This window comes from Eleutherodactylus coqui, chromosome 6 (assembly GCF_035609145.1).
Source record: "Eleutherodactylus coqui strain aEleCoq1 chromosome 6, aEleCoq1.hap1, whole genome shotgun sequence".
In the NCBI taxonomy this organism is placed as follows: domain Eukaryota; kingdom Metazoa; phylum Chordata; class Amphibia; order Anura; family Eleutherodactylidae; genus Eleutherodactylus; species Eleutherodactylus coqui.
In genome coordinates, this window is record NC_089842.1 from 110,876,160 (window position 1) to 110,897,499 (window position 21,340).

The window sequence follows — 21,340 nt, forward strand, 5'->3', positions numbered from 1 at the left end:
TGAATGTTGAATTTCTTGTTTTTCCTCCTTCAGCGACTCATAAGTAATTCTGAGAGGAATGACAGCATAAAGTATACAAGAAATTTGTGCAACTTTTATTATAGAATTGCAGCGTCCGAGCGAGATGCACCAAAGTGAGTGAGACCACGGGGATTACAAGATAAATGTCACGGGTGGCTCTGAAATCTCTCCCAACAATGTGCAGGTGCTGGAGGGCAGGTATATCTCGCCTAGGATGCTCTCCTATGCTGCTTTGGGGAGCGCTTGGGCAGATACGTGCCACCGAGCAGCCTGGGCTCGGTGGAGGAAGCCGGCAGTGTAGTGTTAGTAGCATTAAGCTACTAACACGTTGTAGTGAGTAGGTGGCTCCAAGCCGCATAATCCGGGCCGGCTTTTCCTGGAGTGACCAAAGTGAAGGGTGGGATGGTCACTTCCACGTACCAGGTGAGGCTGGTACCAGGCCTTATAAATCCTGGGCCTACAGGGCCTAGAGGGAGAGCTGAGACCTTTGCAGGTCTGAGAGTCCTGGCTGGCTGTGTGCAGGAGCCATTTGTTTACCAGTACGTAGACAGGGACGCTACATGTATAGTAAGTGCTCAGACGAGCAGGATTTACGTTATGTTTGCCTGATGCTAAGGCCTGTATTTTGCTTTTGTTTGCTTGGAAATAAACCCAGGCAAAGCCTGGACTAAAGACTTTATCCTATGTGTCACTGTCTCTGACTGCTTATGCCCAGGTTGCTACCGATCCTAAACGCTAATCCCTCACAATATATATATATATATATATATATATATATATATATATATATATTCCTTTTACAATGAACGGTGGTTTGTCAGTGATGCCAGCACTTCATCCGGGACTATAAGAGTCAATGGCGAAAATAACTTGACACGAGTCCTGGTAGCTTTTGGTTAGTCAACTGCAAGTGCACAGTTTTACTGAAGCTTGAACTTGGTAATGCAATACAACAATGGCAGTCTTGCAGAAGTTAGGCAGAGCAATTGATTATGCAGTAAAACAGCACATTGGAAATACAGTTGAATTTGAATGAACACAGTTTCCTCTTCAACGCTCCCTCTCTAACTGGATCTAGAGGTTACACAGTAGAAATTCCCACAGGCCTGGTTATCTGTTAGGCTTACTCTAAGTTAGTGATGCAATTATTTGAGTTGAGATTAAGATGGACCTCTTGACTATCCCTGGCTTTGACTTCACCGGGTTTAGTGTAACTCACTGTTTTAGTTGAACGTGTCCCAGCTTCTCTTTTCCTCACTGATGGCAAACTAGGGAGATGATGAATCTTAGCTTCCCTGCTGAAACTAGCATGTTGTAGCTGCTCGCTCTGCAAGCCTCCTCCTACACGACCTCCTCTGATGACTCGCTCTGCAAACTACTCACTAACTCCTCCTTCAATTCCTGTCTTATTCCTGCACTTTCTCTCCTCCTCCTCCTCCTCAGTATACTCGCTCACTCTGGAGTTTCCTGCTCTGAACTCTCACCATCCTCCTCCACCAATTCATGAGAACATGACATACAGGCAAGAGGCAGCCAGCTGTTTTAAGTTTTAAGCTTAGGAAGAAGGGGAAACAAGATTTCTCCAATGTAGGATACATTCTATGTCTCCTGGAAGCACATAGCAAAGTGTGACAGGACAATGAATGTGTGGCTATTCTGGAGGACCCTCTGGGCCACTACAGAATGAATGTACTTTATTTACATAGAGACAGACTGTCCATTTAGGGTGCTATTATATGAGCACTAGTGCTTCTGCTTTCCTTACAATTGCTGGGTGACACCTATTACAGCAGGTGCCACCTTCTAATTACTATTATAATAGCTTTTAATAGCGCTTACAGGTGCAGTCCTGCAATTGTCAGGAAAATGGGAGTGCTAGCGGAATGAGAGGCAGCTGCGACTAAGTTGTGGCTGCATCTCTCATTTTCTCGCCCATTCAGATGGCTGGAATAGTATCGGCCAGGGTAAGAGAGTTAAGCTCTGCCAAACTCCCTCCACCTCTCCACCTTTTGGCGGCTGCTGGCAAAGGGAGGGGGCGGGAGATTAGCAGAGCTAGTGTGCTGAAAATAGTGTGTTGTAGCTGCTCGCTCTGCAGACCTCCTCTGTCGACTTCCTCTGCAGACTAGAGACTACTCATTAACTCCTACTTCACTTCCTGTCTTGTTCCCGCACTTTCTCTCTTCCTCCCCTTTAGTATACTGGTTCACTCTGGAGTTTCCCACTCTGAACTCTCACCATCCCCCTTGACCAATCCGTGAGGACATGACATAGAGCCAATAAGCAGCCAGCTGTTGCCAAGCTTTAGGCTTAGGAAGAAGGGAGAAACAAGGTTTTTCTGACATAAGGCACTTTCTATGTCTCGTGACCATATAACAAAGTGTGACAGGACTATGAATGTGTGGTTATTCTGAAGGACCCTCTGGGTCACTACAGAATGAATGTACTTTATTTACATAGAAACAGACTGGCCCTTTAGGGTACTATTATATGAGTGCTAGTGCTTTCCCTTTTTCTTGACAATTTCTGGGCAGCAACTATTAGAGCAGGTGCCAAGTGACAATTACTGTTTCAATAGCTTTTAATAGTGCTCACAGGTGCCGCCCTGCAACTGTCAGGAAAACTCGAGTGCTAGTGGCTAGTGCGCTATAGTCCCTTCACCTCTTTGCCACAGCCTATGGGCGCTGCTGGCAAGGGAAGGGACTTTGGAAACGCAAGCCACTATTAAACTCCCTCCCACTTCCCTTTCTTGATGGCTCTCATAGGCTCCCATAGGAGTCTGTGGGAATGGCTGGCATATTCCGGCAAATGATAGAACAAGTCCTATCTTTTCTCGTTGTCGGAAAATCGTCCATTTGAACGGATGTATTGGAATTCAATGCTTCAGATGGTCACAATTTTTGACCGGCCTTTTATCACAGAAAAATAGCAGAGATGAAACGCTCTTGTGAAGTTAGCCTTAGGCCTTATTCACATGACCGTATACACGTGGCTAATCTAGCCGCATAAAAAAATTGTGACCAGTGTGTGCAGTGTTTTTCCACTAATACGCAGTAGCCGCCCATGTGAATGGACAGGAAGATGTTAATTAAGATCCAGACTTGATTGTGGCTATTCTTTTTTTACACAATTTTTGGACACGATCCGGAGAGTGTAAAAGCGCATACGGTTGTGTGAAAGAAGCCTTAAGGGGCCTTTCATGCAAGACAAAATTGTCTGCAGTGCAGATACTGATTTTGTAAATTAGTGCAGATTTTATTGAGTTTTTAACTGCGGAATGCGTTGTGTGGAATGTCCTGCAGTGTTTCTTGAACTTTTTTAAAGCAGATATTAATTGCAGAATTACATCTCCTGTATGTTAGAAATCTGCAATGACAAAGAAAGCCTTTCCGTCGCAGAATTTAATCTTGCATTTTGAAGTAAAGATGTGTGGATTCTGACACGTGCAGAATTCATGCCCCGTAGGGATAACATTGTGACACAGAAATCTTCACTAATTCAATCTAGTGTGAAAGGTCCCTAAATATTTTTTTTTCCTTCTGAGCCCTGATGTCTTATCTTCTCAGGGTAATCGCCTGCAGGTGTCCTGTATAAGTGATTAGCATTTGTTATTCATTGTGGCATTTGCTCTATACTAGTTTTGTGTGCTCCACATTGTCAGTGAGATGCTGGAGAGCGGAGGGTAATCTGATGCTGGCACCATGTCGTTTCTCTTCGCACTCCTCCTGCTCCATCATCCACAGCTCAGTCCTTCTATAAATCTGTCTCCTCTGCCCTGACGTGAGTGCAGACCGGAGTCTGGTGCAAAGTATTATCAAACTGCTGCTCACTCTGCAGTGGAAGAAAATACCGTGTACACAAGAGACCGGATACAGGCGCACATCTAACATTTATTGCTTCTATTAATCATTTCATACGCATGAATAAGCATATGGGAAGAATGTTAGTAACCAATCACTGGACACTAAGGTATATTGCTAACAGCGTCAATCTTAATAATATCCAGTGGTATTTCACTGGTTTAAAGCCCGTTTCACATGGGCGTAAATGCATTTTAGCTGAGCAAACATGCCACGTATTTCAGCCTGTCAGGTGTTTTTTTGCATGTGCAAATGCAAATCTCATTGATTTTGTGCCTATATGCACAGCAAATGCGCAGGTTTCCTGCATATTAGTGACATATTTTTGAAAACCTATTGATCTCAATAGGCTCTTGCGCTGCACAAATACATAGAAAATAGACTGAAATGCGCACGCAAAATACAGACCTGAATATATCCATTGAAATCAATAGGTTCTACGCAAATACGGCCGTGTGAATCTGGCCTGAGGGTGCATTCAGATGACCGTATATTGGCTGCGTGTTCACACCCAGCCGATATACGGCGTCTCTCTCTGCATGGGGAGGATGGCTGAAAGATCCGGTAGCAGTGCTCTGAGCTCCCGCCCCCTCTCCGCCCCTCTGCACTATTTGAGAGGAGGCAGAACAGTGGCGGGGCTAAGTTCCAGGAATTAGCCCCACTCCCATCCTGCCTCTCCTCATTGAAAATAGTGCAGGGGGGGTGGAGAGGAGGTAGAGAGGGGGCGGGAGCTCAGAGTACTGCTCCCGGCTCTTCCAGCCTCCTCCCCCTGCAGAGAGAGACACCTTATATCGGCTGGGTGTAAAACCCAGCCGATATACGGTCGTCTGAATGCACCCTAAGTGTTACATATTTATAAATAAATGAACCCTCATGATTATTTGTGTAATCTATATCTAATCACAGTAGATGAAATGGCGCAGTATAGAAAGCTACATCTTGGCAAAGGTTACAGTGATGAATGTAAAACAAGATATAAGGAATATAGAACAATTTCCAAATGCTGGGATTTTCTTCTCGCAATCACTTTGTGTCCTCAAAATGGAAACCGGCTCCGTAGTCTTCCCATCCTCTGGAAGGAACTAATTGCAATTTTTTTTTCCTGCTACTGTCCTAATCATTACTTGCACAGATGAAGGTTTGTTACAATGCATCAATGTAGGTAAAAACTAATAGTCTGGAGTCCGTAATAGGAGAAGGGGTTTGTGCTGCTGTCATGTTTAGTTCACAGATAAATACCTTAAAGGGGTTGTCCCGCGCCGAAACGGGTTTTTTTTTTTTTTAACCCCCCCCCCCGTTCGGCGCGAGACAACCCCGATGCAGGGGTTAAAAAAACAACCCGCACAGCGCTTACCTGAATCCCGGCGGTCCGGCGTCTTCATACTTACCTGCTGAAGATGGCCGCCGGGATCCTCTGTCTCCGTGGACCGCAGGGCTTCTGTGTGGTCCATTGCCGATTCCAGCCTCCTGATTGGCTGGAATCGGCACGTGACGGGGCGGAGCTACACGGAGCCGGCATTCTACACGAGCGGCCCCATAGAAGACTGCAGAAGACCCGGACTGCGCAAGCGCGGCTAATTTGGCCATCGGAGGGCGAAAATTAGTCGGCTCCATGGGAACGAGGACGCCAGCAACGGAGCAGGTAAGTATAAAACTTTTTATAACTTCTGTATGGCTCATAATTAATGCACAATGTACATTACAAAGTACATTATTATGGCCATACAGAAGTGTATAGACCCACTTGCTGCCGCGGGACAGCCCCTTTAACTAAGGCCGCCTGCAGACGAGCGGAAATCCCGCCGCGGGATTTCCCGCGGGATTTCCGCCGCTGAAAGTCTGCATAGGAGTGCATTACAATACGCACTCCTATGCAGACGGCCGCGGTTTGGCCGCGCGAAATCTCGCGCGGCAAACAAACCGCGGCATGTTCTAATTTTCTGCGGGGCACGCACTCACCTGGCCGCCGGCTCCGGTCTGCGCATGTGCCGGCTGCGCGGCAGCCGGCACATCAAAGAGCCGGGGCCGCCAGGCGCGGGTGAGTACGCGCTCGTCCCTGCAGGCTCTGGGGTCGGATCGCGCGGCGAGATTTCTCACTGCCGGATCCGACCCGCTCGTCTGCAGGCGGCCTAATGCATGGAGGATCACCTGTCATGGAGAGGGGCTGTGCACTGAAGAAAGACCACACCGGAGTGCGACCAAAGACTGTGTTGTAGAGAATTGAGGCTGAGGAGACCGACGGTCGACAGGAGTGCCAGGACCTGGACGGGAGCCAGTCCTGCAGCCAATTAGGAACTGGGGGCATCACCTGGCTGTCAAGCAGCCTTACCCTTGTTGACACTCATCACTTCCGGTGTCGACAAGGTACAACAGTACCGGTAAAAGCTATTAGTCTGGAGTCCCTAATAGGAGAGGATGTTTGTGCTACAGCCATGTTTAGTTCACAGATAAATACCGAGACCAGTGACTCCCAACCGGGGTGCTGCAACTTGTAGGATGATATTAAGTGGGTTTTCTAGGCCGCACTCATCAGTATACACAGGGGTCAGAGCGGAAGCACTGCTCAGACCCCTGGGTAGTGGCCAGTGCTTATAATTGCAGGCACAACAGTTCTGATTCCAATGAGAGCTGCAGCGGCAATTACATGCGTCGGCCACTACAGGCGCTGGCTATTGCAGGTGCAGCTCCCATTGATTTCACCACCGAAGTCTCCTTCAATGGGCACCTAGCAGCCTCTTTTGAGCACAGCGCTGTTGGTCAGTAGAGGCCGCTGGGTTCCAGAAATACTGGAGTTAAAATTATACATTACACCCCCTGACTACATCCCCGTTTTTAGCATGGTAAATCTTTTATCGCAGGGTGCCCCAAGGCTGAAAAGGTTGGGAAACACTGACCTAAACTAATACATGGAGGTTCTTCTGTGATGGAGAGGGACCGTGCAGGGAAGTAAGACCACACTATAGTGCGACCAAGGACTGTGTTATAGAGAATTGTTGCTGTTGCTACTGGCAACTATCAGTTACACTTGGCTATATCTATATACAGTGATGGAGTGGGGGCCACGCATGTGCACCACCACTCTATTGACTAAGGGAACTTGGTGTACGCTGTTCTCATAATCACCCAGTTATTGATGATAATGACACTTTTATTCTTCCCGTCTTGGTGTAAAGAGGGGTCAGTGTGTTGCCTCTAGTGAGCGCAGCCCATTGATTGCTATAGTTTCCTAGAAGCATCATGAATTACATTGATTGTCTCCTCCCCATCTCTTCTATCCTGTACTGATCCTGTATTATACTTCAGAGCTGCACTCTGGGGGATTCATTGTATAAGATAAGTAAAGCAAATTTAGTAAACCTTAACGTCCCCCTCACACAGCAGCGCTGCAAAACGCCACAATTTTACTTTTGTTTTTAGCCACAGCTCCCTGCGGCCGACAGCTGGATTTAGCATACCCTATCATTAATAAGGTGCGCTAAATGTCAAAAATAGAGCAGACTCTGCTCGAAAATTGCAGTGCTGCAAAGCACCACAATCGAGCGGCTGTCTGAGAAGCTCTATTGAAAACAATAAGAGCATTATATCGTGATTAGCGCGGTACTGTGCTAATCACGGTAAAAAGCGCCTGTGTGAGGGAGGCCTCCATATTTCTATTGCTTCTATTGCTATTGCATCTGTTTCTCGTCCCATTTTGGTGCATCCAAGATGGCCACCACCATCCATACACTGCCTAATAACCCACAGTACATTGATAGTGTTAGGCTATAAAATGCACTATACCTGCTCTATAACTGGCCATCGCTGCTTATTAGATCTGTACTGGCCAACCACAATACAATAAATAGTCAAATTAGAAAATAATAGCAGCCATATTGGATGGAATAATATAATAAGCAGTTAATACAAAACCGGAAGGTCACTTTAAATTGCCTTTAGGAACAAGAAAAGGGAAAAACCAGGTGGAGAGTCCCCTGAGAGGAATGAGTCAGACTGGCACACTGTTAGGCTGCATTCCCATGAACGTATATCGGCTCAGTTTTCACGCTGAGCCGATATACGTCGTCCTCATCTGCAGGGGGGGAGGATGGAAGAGCCAGTAGCAGGAACTGAGCTTCTGCCCTCATCTCTGCCTCCTCTCCGCCCCTCTGCACTATTTGCAATGAAAGGAGGCGGGGCGGGGGTGGGGCTAAGTTATGAGAATTAGCCCCGACCCCGTTCCGCCTTTCCCCATTGCAAATAGTGCAGAGGGGCGGAGAGGAGGCAGAGAGGGGGCGAGAGCTCAGTTCCTGCTCCTGGCTCTTCCATCCTCCCCCCCCCCCCTGCAGATGAGGATGACGTATATCGGCTCGGCGTGAAAACCCAGCCGATATACGTTCGTGGGAATGCAGCCTTAGGCTGTGTGGCAGAAGAAGTGCAAGAGAGAATTATTTAAAAAAAATGCTGTCTGCTTAGTAGCCTAAAGGACCAGTGGCCAAATGAGCGTTTTTTCTAGAAATGGTAAGGAAATAAAAATCTAAGACTGTGGTGTGACCTATAAAGTATAGAATTGATTCTGGTGATGTTGCCGATAATGTACCATAGTGCAGGGTGTTTTATTTTTTGAAGTAAAACCGGCAATGTAATGAATGTTGAGTTTCGCAGACCTCTTCATCAAACAGCTTGGAACATTCTTATTAGGAGAATATGCTTGGTAAAGTTGACTCGTATATGAACAGACCTATGCAGTGTGGGGTACAGAGCATTTGTGTCACGTCTCAGTCAGCGCACAGTTAAATATTTTCCAGCACATCTAGTTTCTGTAGGTTCTATCCAGACTAGCCAGGGTTAACAGCTCTTGTGCTTTCTAGTCTAGGTTAATTATTCTTGCTAGTGTCTGAGAGGTGTAGCTGGTGATTGACATTTCTGTCAGTAATTCGGCTTCTCCCTCCTCCCTCCTGCCTATAAGATCCAGCTCTTGATGCCTGGGAGTTGCCAATTAATTTTCAGTGATCCCTGAGTAGTCAGCCTGCTCTGAGCTGTTGTGGGTCTGGCTCAGGTGCTTTGGTTTATTACCTGTTTGTATCCATTGTTTGTCTGTATTTTCTCAGTTTTTTCCTGTCAGTTGTATGTTTCCTTTATCATTCTAATTTTGTTGTATCTGTTCACCTCTGCAGGGCTCCCTATAAGGACAGTCAAGGCTTCCACCTTCCTGGAGTTTTCCTCTTTGTCCTCCTGTGAACGATGTACTACAACTTCATCAAGTGTTATCGTCACCCTGCGCTCGTGCTGAGTGTGTGCTCTGTGCCATACGGTCGAGATATGCAGGCCTTCACCTTCCTGCAGAGGTGCTCTCTGTTCGTTCTGCATCTAACCACCTGTACAAGCGAGTTCCCATGTCCGTCTTGGCTGCCCCCGTACCCTGTTCTTGTTGGCAGTCCACGACGTACGTGACAATCTGTTCATATAATGATGGGTATCTCCACAGGCTAAAATGGCGGCTGACAGGCTATGTGCATTCTCAGGATCCACGATCATAGTTATACTGTAATAGACAATGGCCCCACAGAAGTGGATCACTGAGTTCTGGTGTTAGGAGAGCCACAAACATTGCAGTTACAAGTCATCTTTCCCAAGTATATTCTCCTAAAAAGAACATTTCCAGCTGTCTGATGAAGAGGTTTGCGAACCTCGAAACCTGTTACATTGCTGGTTTTAATTCAAAAAATAAAACACCTTTGAATCCTGCACTACTGTACATTATTGGCAACATCACCAGGACCGTTTATATTTATAGGTTGTGCCAGAGTACTAGCTTTTACTTCCTCATCACTTTAAATTGCCTGTCTAATGTGCAACAGTGCTCAGAAGGAAAACCAGACTTTAGGAGGATTTAAGGTGCCAATACATATTAGACTGAAGTTGATTAAAATGCATTTTAACAAATATGATGTATGTCTGCATTGGCAATATGATTATTCACCAGACCATCGTTTGTTTAATCATTAACCCACCTGCATCCAATGTGTATGGCCACCTTTTAAACCTCTCGCTCTCTGATGGCAGCCGCACACCACAGTTCATCATACTGAATGATTGCACTGTCAATTTTAGATTTAAGAGTTTCCAGAATTATTATATTGAAGCCGGCATCCTTCATGCATCTTCTCAGAAGAATTTCATCATAGGGGAAAGTGTTGACCTTTTTTTCCCCAATAGTGAAAAGCTGATAATTGAACACTCCAGATGCTAAGAGTATCCCCCCAATCTTGATGTTGGATCCGATGGCCTTAAGGTTTCTTAGGAGGCTCTCTTCATCTACACTTACGTGTTCCAGCATATAGATACAAAGCAGACAGTCTGCTTTCTGGGGCACAGAGGCCTCTGTGCAGCTCAGATCATATTTCTTGATAGATTTCACTTTTCCTCTGAGAAAATCTTCCTTTACTGACAGGTTTAAGCTGAAAAAAAAAAGTTAGCCTATGTTATATCCAGGAAGAGAGGTACATGTAATAGTATATAAAGGGGCATGGAGAACACTTCTGGAAAATATGCAGGCGGTGAATATTCAAGCTGGGTTGGAGTATAGGTGCACCTCAAGGATTCATTCTGGCTGGCAATGAGAGTCACTGTGGTTGAGGTGAGGAATCTGAGGATCATTTTGCCTGGAATTTAAGGGGCCGAACTGTGTCTGGCAGTATATGGGTTTGATGCTGTATGGAAAGACACTGTGATACTGTATATTTACTACTTTTAGTACTTTTTTAAAATATCACTCCAGTTGGTGGGTGGTGCAGAAAGTTTAGGAACATCTCTGTATGTATTTAGAGATGCAACCATTTATCAACATCATGAAACAATGTGATCAATTTGATGTAATTGGTGCTGTATAGTGAGAGAAAAGCATTCTCTGATGATACATTTCTCACACTGTGTCTATCACTGCGTATGGGGCACACTGTAACAGGGAACTGTATGCAGGCACACTATAGCTGCCACTGTAAGAAGGGAGCTTATAGTAGCTGGCACTGTGTGTATGGGTTTAGAACTGCCTGAAGGGCACACTGTGCATCGCACTATTCCTTTGGCACACTGTGATTGGCACTGTAGGGAGGGCAGGTAACAGTTGGCACTGGAGACCCATATTTTGTTGGGTTTTATATGGGTATGGTGACTTTTAATAGTCTAATTAGAGCCTGTCTTAGCTGATTAGAATACACTCCTTTTGAAGGGATTTGGGGAATTCTTGAGCAGGTCCCTACTAGATTACTTGTATTAGGGAGTCTATTAAATGATGTGACTTCCAGGAGATCGTTCAGTGAAAATAGGGCATGTACTCCTCTAATGGTTAAAAATGCATTTGTACACTGAAACACTGAAGACTGAGGACATAATGTGATAATTACCTGCTAATGCCGAGGTCTGGAAGAAACTGTGCCCCACCAGCACAGTCTGGAGCGTTTTCCTCCTTCTTCAGCCATTTCTCCACTGCTTTGAGACAACTTTCATTTAACTCCAGAATATGAATATCTGAGAAATATTCACAGAATAGGATCAAGTGTAAAATGTTTGGACCAAATGATAAATCATACAAAGTTCCTCCTGTAGATTTCACTGCAGAGACATTATGGGCAAGAGTTAACAAACACTGGAGCTAACAATCAGTGCAAAACCAGAAGTGCGGTACAAGTGTGATTAGTCACCGAGAGATATAGAGGTGCTGGTCAGCAAAATCAGTTGTAGGTTTAAAGTATAAGGGGTCTTGGAAATGAACATGACTGCATAGCAAAGTTATCACAAACACAAGGAGCTTAACTTTTCGGGCATTAGAGTGGTATTCTTGACCAACATATGTAAACAAAAGTGGCTTACATCATTAATCTCTTAACAACTTCCCATATGTCTTTTGACGCCGGCCATTATGGAGCATTATTTCAGTGTGCCGTCTTTTGACGGTGCTGCATCAAAAGCCTGGAATAAGTCTCCGAAACAAAACACAGATCCTCGCTGTTTATCCCTTTTCACGCTGTGGGCAGTACGACGGCGGTATATAAAACGCTGACAGAGGGACGGGGCTTCCTCCCTCACCCATTGGACCCTCGAAATGTGATCATGGGGTCCTGGAGGGTTGCTATGACACCCAGAGGCTTGAATATGGCGTCCAGGTCTGCCGGCTGTGGTGGCCTATGAGGCTCAACTTCTGGATGAGCTTCATAGGCTTTCTAATACACTGCTATACTAAAGTCTAGCAGTGTATTAGAAGAATGATAAAATATAGTGATCTTACCTTACAAAAAATGGAATAGAAAGTGATGAAAATGTTGCATGGATCAACAAATGGTACTATTAAAAAGTACAACGCATCCTGCAAAAAAGCCTTTTCACAGCACGGTTGACAATAAAAGAAAAATTTTAGGGGTCTTTGAATGCAGTGATAAACAAAAAAAAATTTTTTTTAAGAAATGCGTAAAAGTTGCAAAAGAAACCAAATACCTATATTAATTTAATATTGTCATAATCGTACTAGCCTGCAGAATCAATTTAACATTTTATTAATACTGCATGGAGTACGCCGTTAAAAATAAAAAAAAACATGGTAGAATTGCAGATTTTGTTAATCTTGCCTATAAAAAAATATGGAATAAAAAGCAATCAAAATGTTGTATGTTCCCAAAAATTGGATAAATGAAGACTGCAGTTTATCTCCAAAAAAGCAAGCCCTCATAGGGCTCCGCCGAGGGCTTTGGAATGCGGCAACACAAAAGCAAATCTTTAAGAAAAAATGGACTTCAGGTAAAAACTGCAATATTTCCAATTACCATGATCTTCAATACTCATTCTTCTGAAAGTCATGTATTCACAGAGGAGGCAGTACCGAAAGAAAGTCTCCAAATTATATAGTAAAGCCCTATCACAGAGGTGACTTTTAAAAGAAAGATAAGTTTATTATGAATTGCTTTAAAAATAAAACGTATAAGGGCACAACAAATGACGAAAACGTTTAAAAATGTACTATATATCAGGACAAATATAACGCAGTTGCTCAAAAATAGAGGGTCCACCGGCGCAGATGTTGTGGTCCTAGGGCATTCTCGTGGAACCACAAGTCATAAAGCGTCGTGGCCTAATATGAGAGCTTTATTTGAATCCACTTTTGTCCTATCCTGAAAATTGGTATCAGGATGGACACAATATATTATGGATCAAGCTCTAGAAAAAAGCATCAATTCTTCAACTGTAGATTAATCCTCAGGCTAATTACTGTTATGTAATAGCTCCGAGATTAACAATAAATCTAATACATGCAACTGTGTTTTTATTGAGTTATAGAATTTTCTTGTGCTTAACCTTAATGCTAAGTCTCTGACCTGTAACCGAGCACCCCCAAAATTTATACGGGACTCGACAGGTTCTCCAAATTCATGAGAGTCGGCAGGATATAAGCACTAATTTTGTGGGTCTTAAGTGCTCAATATGATGCAGAGACCCAAAAAGCTCCAATCGTTTATACTCAATATTTGCTTGTTCTTGCTCGAGACCCAAAAACTCTAATCGTTTTTACAATATCTGCTCGTTTTTGCTCGCTTGTTCTTGCTCGAGACCCAAAAACTCTAATCGTTTTTACAATATCTGCTCGTTTTTGCTCAACGCGTTTCCCCACTACGTTGTGTGGATCATCAGGAGCATTGGAGAATAGGGGAAGTCCCAATCGACTCAAATGACAAGAAATTAAATGTCCTGGCAGTATATCAATAAGGAGGAGGTAACTGTTTCAGCAAGCTTTTGCGAAAAAGAGCGTAGCATAGTCAAAATCTCTACTAATGGATCCTTACTGCTGTCATAACCCAGAGCAAACGGCTAGAGTGTCCCCTAAAGATAATGGTGGACTATTAAGCCGATGTCTTGGAAATATTGCTTTAGACAGAGCCTGGGATGCCGAGAGATCTTGAGATGAGTGGGGATAATAACCCCACCTAAAGTATACAAAACTGCTAGCTCATTCCCAAGCTGCTTCTTAGAAATTTCCGAAAGGGAACATGCATATAAGGTTATACCATATCCAAGATCAGTGGATAGGACTTGGAGAAAATGCTCCAATATAACACTTATTAGCTACAAAAAGAGCTCTGCTGTTTCTAAGATCCCTCTTGCTCGAGACCCAAAAACTCTAATCGTTTTTACAATATCTGCTCGTTTTTGCTCGCTTGTTCTTGCTCGAGACCCAAAAACTCTAATCGTTTTTATAATATCTGCTCGTTTTTGCTCAACGCGTTTCCCCACTACGTTGTGTGGATCATCAGGAGCATTGGAGAATAGGGGAAGTCCCAATCGACTCAAATGACAAGAAATTAAATGTCCTGGCAGTATATCAATAAGGAGGAGGTAACTGTTTCAGCAACATCTGCGCCGGTGGACCCTCTATTTTTGAGCAACTGCGTTATATTTGTCCTGATATACAGTACATTTTTAAACGTTTTCGTCATTTGTTGTGCCCTTATACGTTTTATTTTTAAAGCAATTCCTAATAAACTTATCTTTCTTTTAAAAGTCACCTCTGTGATAAGTTCTTCTGAAAGTCAGGTGTAGCCAACACATACAATTCTATCTAATCCAATAACAGAAGGAAATAACAACCACCACATGCACATAAAAAAAGTCACACACTTGCATATCCTTGACCAAAAAATACAACCTTTGCATACCTAAATGTATATTCTGCATGGCGTGTCTTAATGGAAATAGCACTAGCTCTTCATACAAAGAGGGATATTTGCCTGGATTACAATATAACTGAAGAAATACGTCATGGTCAAACTCTTGTAGCATATAGTCTTTAGAAGAACTTCCCTCCATCTTGTGTTTATGGCTCCTCAGTGTCTACACCTTCTGAGGGATAATATTTCTGTTGCACCTGAGGATAAGCTATATATATAGGGTTTTCACTCCATTTATCACCACTTGACAGGTAAGAGCAAACATCAGCTGCTAACCTCCTGATGTAGGCAAACACCATGTTAATGATAGTTTGATGCAAATTTGTTAGGTGAGTAATAGCTGAGTTTGACATCTGAAATTGTCACCTGATTTTGACACTCACGTCTGACTCCTGACAAATGACTTTCAGTACTGGTCAGATTTACATAACCTGGTATAAGACAGCTACTGTAGCTTTCAGATTACTAACTCAAACAATATCTGATTTTCTTCATTGATCAGAAAGACAAAAAATCGAAAGTTAGATTAGCTATGTAGATCGCTTGCAAGTTCAAATGATGTCTGATATCTTTTAATTAAGTATTAAAAAAAAAATATGTGTGACGTGCAAAAAGGTGAACAAAAGTTGCACATTTTTGCACATTTGTAACTTGCAAAAACATTTGCACATTCAAGTGAAGAAATTCAAATGTGAAATCCGGATATCATTTCAGTTTGTAATTTGAAAGCCAACTAAATATCTTAGGCCAGATTCACAGCAATATACAGCAATTTTTTTATATGGACCTTTGGTTGGTGTGAAAAATATTTTGTGTGTATAACCTCCTAGACTATAATAGGATTGTGTGGAATACATGCACAGCACATGTCTCGAAATTACTTGCCATGAGAATTGTTTATTATACAGTATGCCTAATACTCAAAGTGATGCTGACCAGTGAAAAAAGGTTTTATTGAACAATCACAAGTATGCAACAGGTGTGTAAAAGCGTGAGAAACTACACACGATAAGATGTTGTTAGGTCTAGCAGACAGAGGCGTCGTCCTGTCTCCTAAATCTGCTTCTTCCAGCATTCACAGGGTTGACGTGGCTAGCTCCTCCACCCAGCTTGTGGGAATTCTGCAATCAGCTTCCTATTTAAACCCCTCAGACTCTACCTACATTGGTTGGCTGTTGTCTTTTGCTGCATGTCCACTTGCAAGCTACTTGGAGCAGCCTTTTGTCTGTGTTTAGCTCTGTGCGTATCCTAAACCAATTTACACCCTGTCTTGGAGTTCCCAGCTTCCTGTGTCTTTGCTGCTGGATTTGATTGTCTATGCATTCTCTGTACTGGTCATCTCTGCTCTGCTTTGTCTCTGGTTTCTATCCCATGTTCACTCCTGCATATCGGTACATAGGACTCTAGATTCCCATCCTCACCAGGTAGGGAGGGACATCTAGGAGCCAGGGTCAGGGAAGGCAGCCTGGATCTCTCCACCTTCAGGAGTATCTCCGGGAGAAGCTTGACAAAGACCTCTGAAAGTTCAAAACGTCACAGCGCTCTATATGCGGAGGAATTAAAGGATTTTCTACTTTTCAATGATAAGTAACAGTGTGCTGATTTCACTCCATTGGACTATATGGTAACTTTGTGTATGAGTCATTAAGTTCGGACCTGGCTTAAAGGAAATCTTGCACCATGCTTTAAAAAGCTCCCCCAGATGGTGGTTAAATTGGTTGTGCTTCAATCTACTACTTTACTATTTATAAAGCCCACAGGGCTTCTCCATAGTTTGGAGATGAGCTACAGTTCTGAATGTGCCAGGACACGTCTGTAACTTAAGATTAAAAATAAATAACTACATCTTTTTATTTGTATAGCGTCAACTTATTCCGCAGCGCTTTCAAGTAATTTTATTTATTCCCCCCCCACCAAACTGGGTACTCATTTTACTGACCTCCGAAGGATGGATCCGCAGCATTCCGCATCAGTTCAAACCATTGGAGCATCTTCTTGTCTGCTCATGGAAAACAAATCACAGCATTCTCCATTTTTGCACGGATTCCCTACAGTCAGCTTCTATCAAAGTCAATGGAAGCCATCCGACCTGCGGCCCTACTGCAATTGACATGAAAGAAAGGCCGCAGATTCCGCATCATCGCTAGGCACTGGTAAAGCAGGAGTGTAAAAAAAATCTGTACTGCGCATGTTCAATGGCGAGCCGTGCAGAAGAAAAGCCAAAACTACTGATATGCACGGTCGCCGCCTGGGCACAGGGCGGAGTCCGACCCGTTCGCATGCAGGTGGCCTAATGCTCACAGAATAAACTAGTCGTGTCTTGTAGTTGTTTGATAACTGAATGTTTCACAGTTTCTTTTTAAAAGGTCTATAAATTATTTTGCAAATGTCTTGCTGGTTGGTGATAATCCATAGTTGTCAAAAAATACAGATTTCTTATTACATAATAGAATTAATATCCAATGATGACCTCGCTGTCTAGAATGTTTGACTTTTTGATTGCTTTATATTACATTTTATCTTGGAGACGGAGTAAACAAAAAAGCACAATACTAATTCTGTAGTTTTTTTTTTACCTTACGGAGTAAATAATACATTACTTTGATAGATCGGGTTTTTATAAACGCAGTGATACCAAATGTGTTTGGGTTTTTTTATGTAGATTTTTTAAAATTACAAATATGGTAGCTTTTTTCGTAATTTTTATTTCCTTTCTATTTTTTTTAATAATTAATAGAGATGAGCAAGCACCAAAATGCTCGGGTGCTCGTTACTCGAGTCGAACTTCCCGCGATGCTCGAGGGTTCGTTTCGAGTAACGAACCCCATTGAAGTCAATGGGCAACCCGAGCATTTTTGTATGGGACCTATGCTTTGCTAAGGTTTTCATTTGTGAAAATCTGGGAAATTCAAGAAAGTGATAGGAACGACACAGAAACGGATAGGGCAGGCGAGGGGCTACATGTTGGGCTGCATCTCAAGTTCCCAGGTCCCACTATTAAGCCACAATAGCGGCAAGAGTGGCCCCCCCCCCCAACAATTTTTACTTCTGAAAAACCCTCATTAGCAAGGCATACCTTAGCTGAGCACCACACTGCCTCGAACAAAGCACAATCACTGCCTGCATGACACTCCGCTGCCAATTCTCCTGGGTAACATGCTGCCCAACCGCCCCACACGACCCAGCGTCTGCTGCACACACAAAAGTGTCACTGCGCTCCCTTCAGCTGCCCTCATGCCACACGCTCACTTCATAGCCACACCACCCTCATGTCAATTTATAATTGCCTCTGTGATGAAGAGGAACCGGAGGCACACACTGCAGAGGGTTGGCAGGGCGAGGTAGCGACCCTCTTTAAAAGGGGTGGGGCGATAGCCCACAATGCAGTTGAGAATCACTGACAAATCAACGTTTGATCTTCATTCCAATCCTGTGCCACCTCCGTCACGAGTTGCAAATGTCGCCAAGAGTTATGTAGCGATGGGGAATCCATGTGCCCACACAGTGTTCATTCTGTCTAGGTGTCAGGTGGCTCAATCGACACTGCAAGGGGAAAGCCATCTGCACTATGCCCCCTTTCCAAGTCACTCAGTGTCTTAGTGGCAGACAGGTAAAGCACCGTGATGGGAACTAAACTAAAACTAAAGCAGCAGTATAGGGGGAGCACAGTCTTAGTTCCATTTCAGTAATAGTAGCAGTCAAGACAGGCCCCGGTAACAATTCTGAAGCAGAAGTATAGGGGGAGCACAGTATTAGTTCCATTTCAGTAGTAGTAGCAGTCTAGACAGGCCCCAGTAACATATCACTAGCAGCAGTATAGGGGGAGCACAGTCTTAGTTCCATTTCAGTAATAGTAGCACTCAAGACAGGCCCCAGTAACAATTCCGAAGCAGCAGTATAGGGGGAGCACAGTATTAGTTCCATTTCAGTAGTAGTAGCAGTCTTGACAGGCCCCAGTAACATATCACTAGCAGCAGTATAGGGGGAGCACAGTCTTAGTTCCATTTCAGCAATAGTAGCAGTCAAGACAGGCCCCAGTAACAATTCCGAAGCAGCAGTATAGGCGGAGCACAGTCTTAGTTCCATTTCAGTAATAGTAGCAGTCAAGACAGGCCCCAGTAACAATTCCGAAGCAGCAGTATAGGGTGAGCACAGTCTTAGTTCCATTTCAGTAGTAGTAGCAGTATAGACAGGCCACAGTAACATTCCCGTTGCAGCAGTTTAGGGAGATAACAGTCTCTTTCACATTTCAGTAGTTGCAGTATAGACAAGGCCCCAGTTACATTTATGTAGCAAAAGTGTAGGCCAACCCCACACACCTTGCTGTACCATGAGTGCAGGCGAAGCCCATAAAAATTACTAGGATTACAGTGTAGGCGAGGGCCCAAAAAAATTGGTGTACCAACAGTACTAATGTACCTCAGAAAAATTGCCCATGCCCAACCAAGAGGGCAGGTGAAACCCATTAATCGCTTTGGTTACTGTGGCTTAATTTGTAACTAGGCCTGGAGGCAGCCCAGTTAAAATAAAAATTGGTTCAGGTGCAAGTTTCAACGCTTTAATGAGAATTGAAACGTATAAACATTGTTTACAAAAGTAATATGACTAAGCCTTGTGGGCCTAAGAAAAATTGCCCATTCGGCGTGATTACGTGAGGTTTCAGGAGGAGGAGCAGGAGGAGGAGGATGAATATAATACACAGATTGATGAAGCTAAAAGGTCCCCGTTTTTTATGGTGATAAAGAACGATGCTTCCATCCGCGGGTGCAGCCTATGTATTGTTTAGGTACCGCTGCTGTCCGCTGGTGGAGAAGAGAAGTCTGGGGAAATCCAGGCTTTGTTCATCTTTATGAGTGTAAGCCTGTCGGCACTGTCAGTTGACAGCGGCTACGTTTATCCGTGATGATTCCGCAAGCCGCACTAAACACCCTCTCTGACAAGACGCTAGCCACAGGGCAAGCAAGCACCTCCAGGGCATACAGCGCGAGTTCAGGCCACGTGTCCAGCTTCGACACCCAGTAGTTGTACGGAGCAGAGGCGTCACGGAGGATGGTCATGCGATCGGCTATGTACTCTCTCACCATCCTTTTACAGTGTTTTCGCCGACTCAGCCATGACTGGGGAGCGGTGACACAGTCTTTCTGGGGAGCCATAAAGCTGGCAAAGGTCTTGGAGAGTGTTCCCCTGCCTGCGCTGTACATGCTGCCTGATCTCCGCGCCTCCCCTGCTACCCTCGGAACTGCACCTTCTGCCACTAGCGCTGTCGGATGAGAATTTTACCATCAGTTTGTCCACCAGGGTCCTGTGGTATAGCATCACTCTCGAGCCCCTTTCCTCTTCGGGTATGAGAGTGGAAAGGTTCTCCTTATACCGTGGGTCGAGCAGTGTGTACACTCAGTAATCCGTAGTGGCCAGAATGCGTCTAATGCGAGGGTCACGAGAAAGGCATCCTAACATGAAGTCAGCCATGTGTGCCAGGGTACCTGTACGCAACACATGGCTGTCCTCACTAGGAAGATCACTTTCAGGATCTTCCTCCTCCTCCTCCTCCTCCTCCTCAGGCCATACATGCTGAAAGGATGACAGGCAAGCAGCATGGGTACCCTCAGCATTGGGCCCGGCTGTTTCTTCCCCCTGCTCCTCCTCAGACTCCACCCCCTCCCCCTCCTCTTCCTCCTCCTCAACGCGCTGAGATATAGACATGAGGGTGCTCTGACTATCTGGCGACATACTGTCTTCCCCCACCTCCGTTTCCGAGTGCAAAGCGTCTGCCTTTATGCTTTGCAGGGAACTTCTCTAGAGGCATAGCAGAGGAATGGTGACGCTAATGATTGCAGCATCGCCGCTCACCATCTGGGTAGACTCCTCAAAGTTTCCAAGGACCTGGCAGATGTCTGCCAACCAGGCCCACTCTTCTGTAAAGAATTGAGGAGGTTGACTCCCACTACGCCGCCCATGTTGGAGTTGGTATTCCACTATAGTTCTACGCTGCTCATAGAGCCTGGCCAACATGTGGAGCGTAGACTTCCACCATGTGGGCACGTCGCACAGCAGTCGGTGCACTGGCAGATTAAACCGATGTTGCAGGGTCCGCAGGGTGGCAGCGTCCGTGTTGGACTTGCGGAAATGTGCGCTGACCCGGCGCACCTTTCTGAGCAGGTCTGACAAGCGTGGGTAGCTTTTCAGAAACCGCTGAACCACCAAATTAAAGACGTGGGCCAGGCATGGCACGTGCGTGAGGCTGCCGAGCTGCAGAGCCACCAACAGGTTATGGCCGTTGTCACACACGACCATGCCTGGTTGGAGGCTCAGCGGCGCAAGCCAGCGGTCGGTCTGCTCTGTCAGACCCTGCAGCAGTTCGTGGGCCATGTGCCTCTTCTCTCCTAAGCTGAGTAGTTTCAGCATGACCTGCTGATGCTTGGCCACCGCTGTGCTGCCACGCCGCGAGACACCGACTGCTGGCGACGTGCTGCTGCTGACACATCTTGATTGCGAGACAGAGGTTGCGTAGGAGGAGGAGGAGGAGGGTGGCTTAGTGGAGGAAGCATACACCGCCGCAGATACCAGCACCGAGCTGGGGCACACAATGCTGGGGGTGGGTAGGACGTGAGCGGTCCCAGGCTCTGATTCGGTCCCAGCCTCCACTAAATTCACCCAATGTGCCGTCAGGGAGATATAGTGGCCCTGCCCGCCTGTGCTTGTCCACGTGTCCGTTGTTAAGTGTACCTTGGCAGTAACCGCGTTGGTGAGGGCGCGTACAATGTTGCGGGA

The 21,340-nt window shown here is 45.0% G+C and overlaps 1 protein-coding gene and 1 long non-coding RNA gene across 3 annotated transcripts; one reads left to right on the forward strand and one right to left on the reverse strand.

Moving 5' to 3' along the window:
• Window positions 1-1,470: 1,470 nt before the first annotated feature.
• Window positions 1,471-9,602, forward strand: LOC136632477 (uncharacterized). The gene is made up of 2 exons (XR_010793172.1): window positions 1,471-1,543; window positions 9,032-9,602. It is a non-coding gene; the product is annotated as an uncharacterized lncRNA (long non-coding RNA).
• A 13-nt stretch (window positions 9,603-9,615) lies between these two features.
• On the reverse strand, window positions 9,616-14,733 carry LOC136632476 (nicotinamide N-methyltransferase-like). 2 transcript variants are annotated; one of them, XM_066607403.1, is made up of 3 exons: window positions 14,558-14,733; window positions 11,261-11,384; window positions 9,616-10,315 (listed from the first exon to the last, which is right to left on the reverse strand). In XM_066607403.1, exons 1-3 carry the CDS (start codon window positions 14,706-14,708, stop codon window positions 9,895-9,897), a joined length of 696 nt encoding a protein of 231 aa, XP_066463500.1. In that variant the 5' UTR covers window positions 14,709-14,733; the 3' UTR covers window positions 9,616-9,894. The 2 variants fall into 2 exon arrangements, with proteins under 2 accessions (XP_066463500.1, XP_066463499.1); XM_066607402.1 differs by having other exon boundaries at window positions 9,622-10,315; window positions 11,261-11,468.
• Window positions 14,734-21,340: the final 6,607 nt, after the last annotated feature.

Coding starts and splice junctions, on each gene's coding strand:
- LOC136632476 (XM_066607402.1), bottom strand. CDS start 14,708: ATGGAGGGAAGTTCTTCTAAAGACTATATGCTACAAGAGTTTGACCAT. Junction 11,469..14,557: donor CATGCAGAATATACATTTAG/GTATGCAAAGGT, acceptor ATGTCTCTGCAG/TGAAATCTACAGGAGGAACT. Junction 10,316..11,260: donor CCAGACCTCGGCATTAGCAG/GTAATTATCACA, acceptor TTTTTTTTTCAG/CTTAAACCTGTCAGTAAAGG.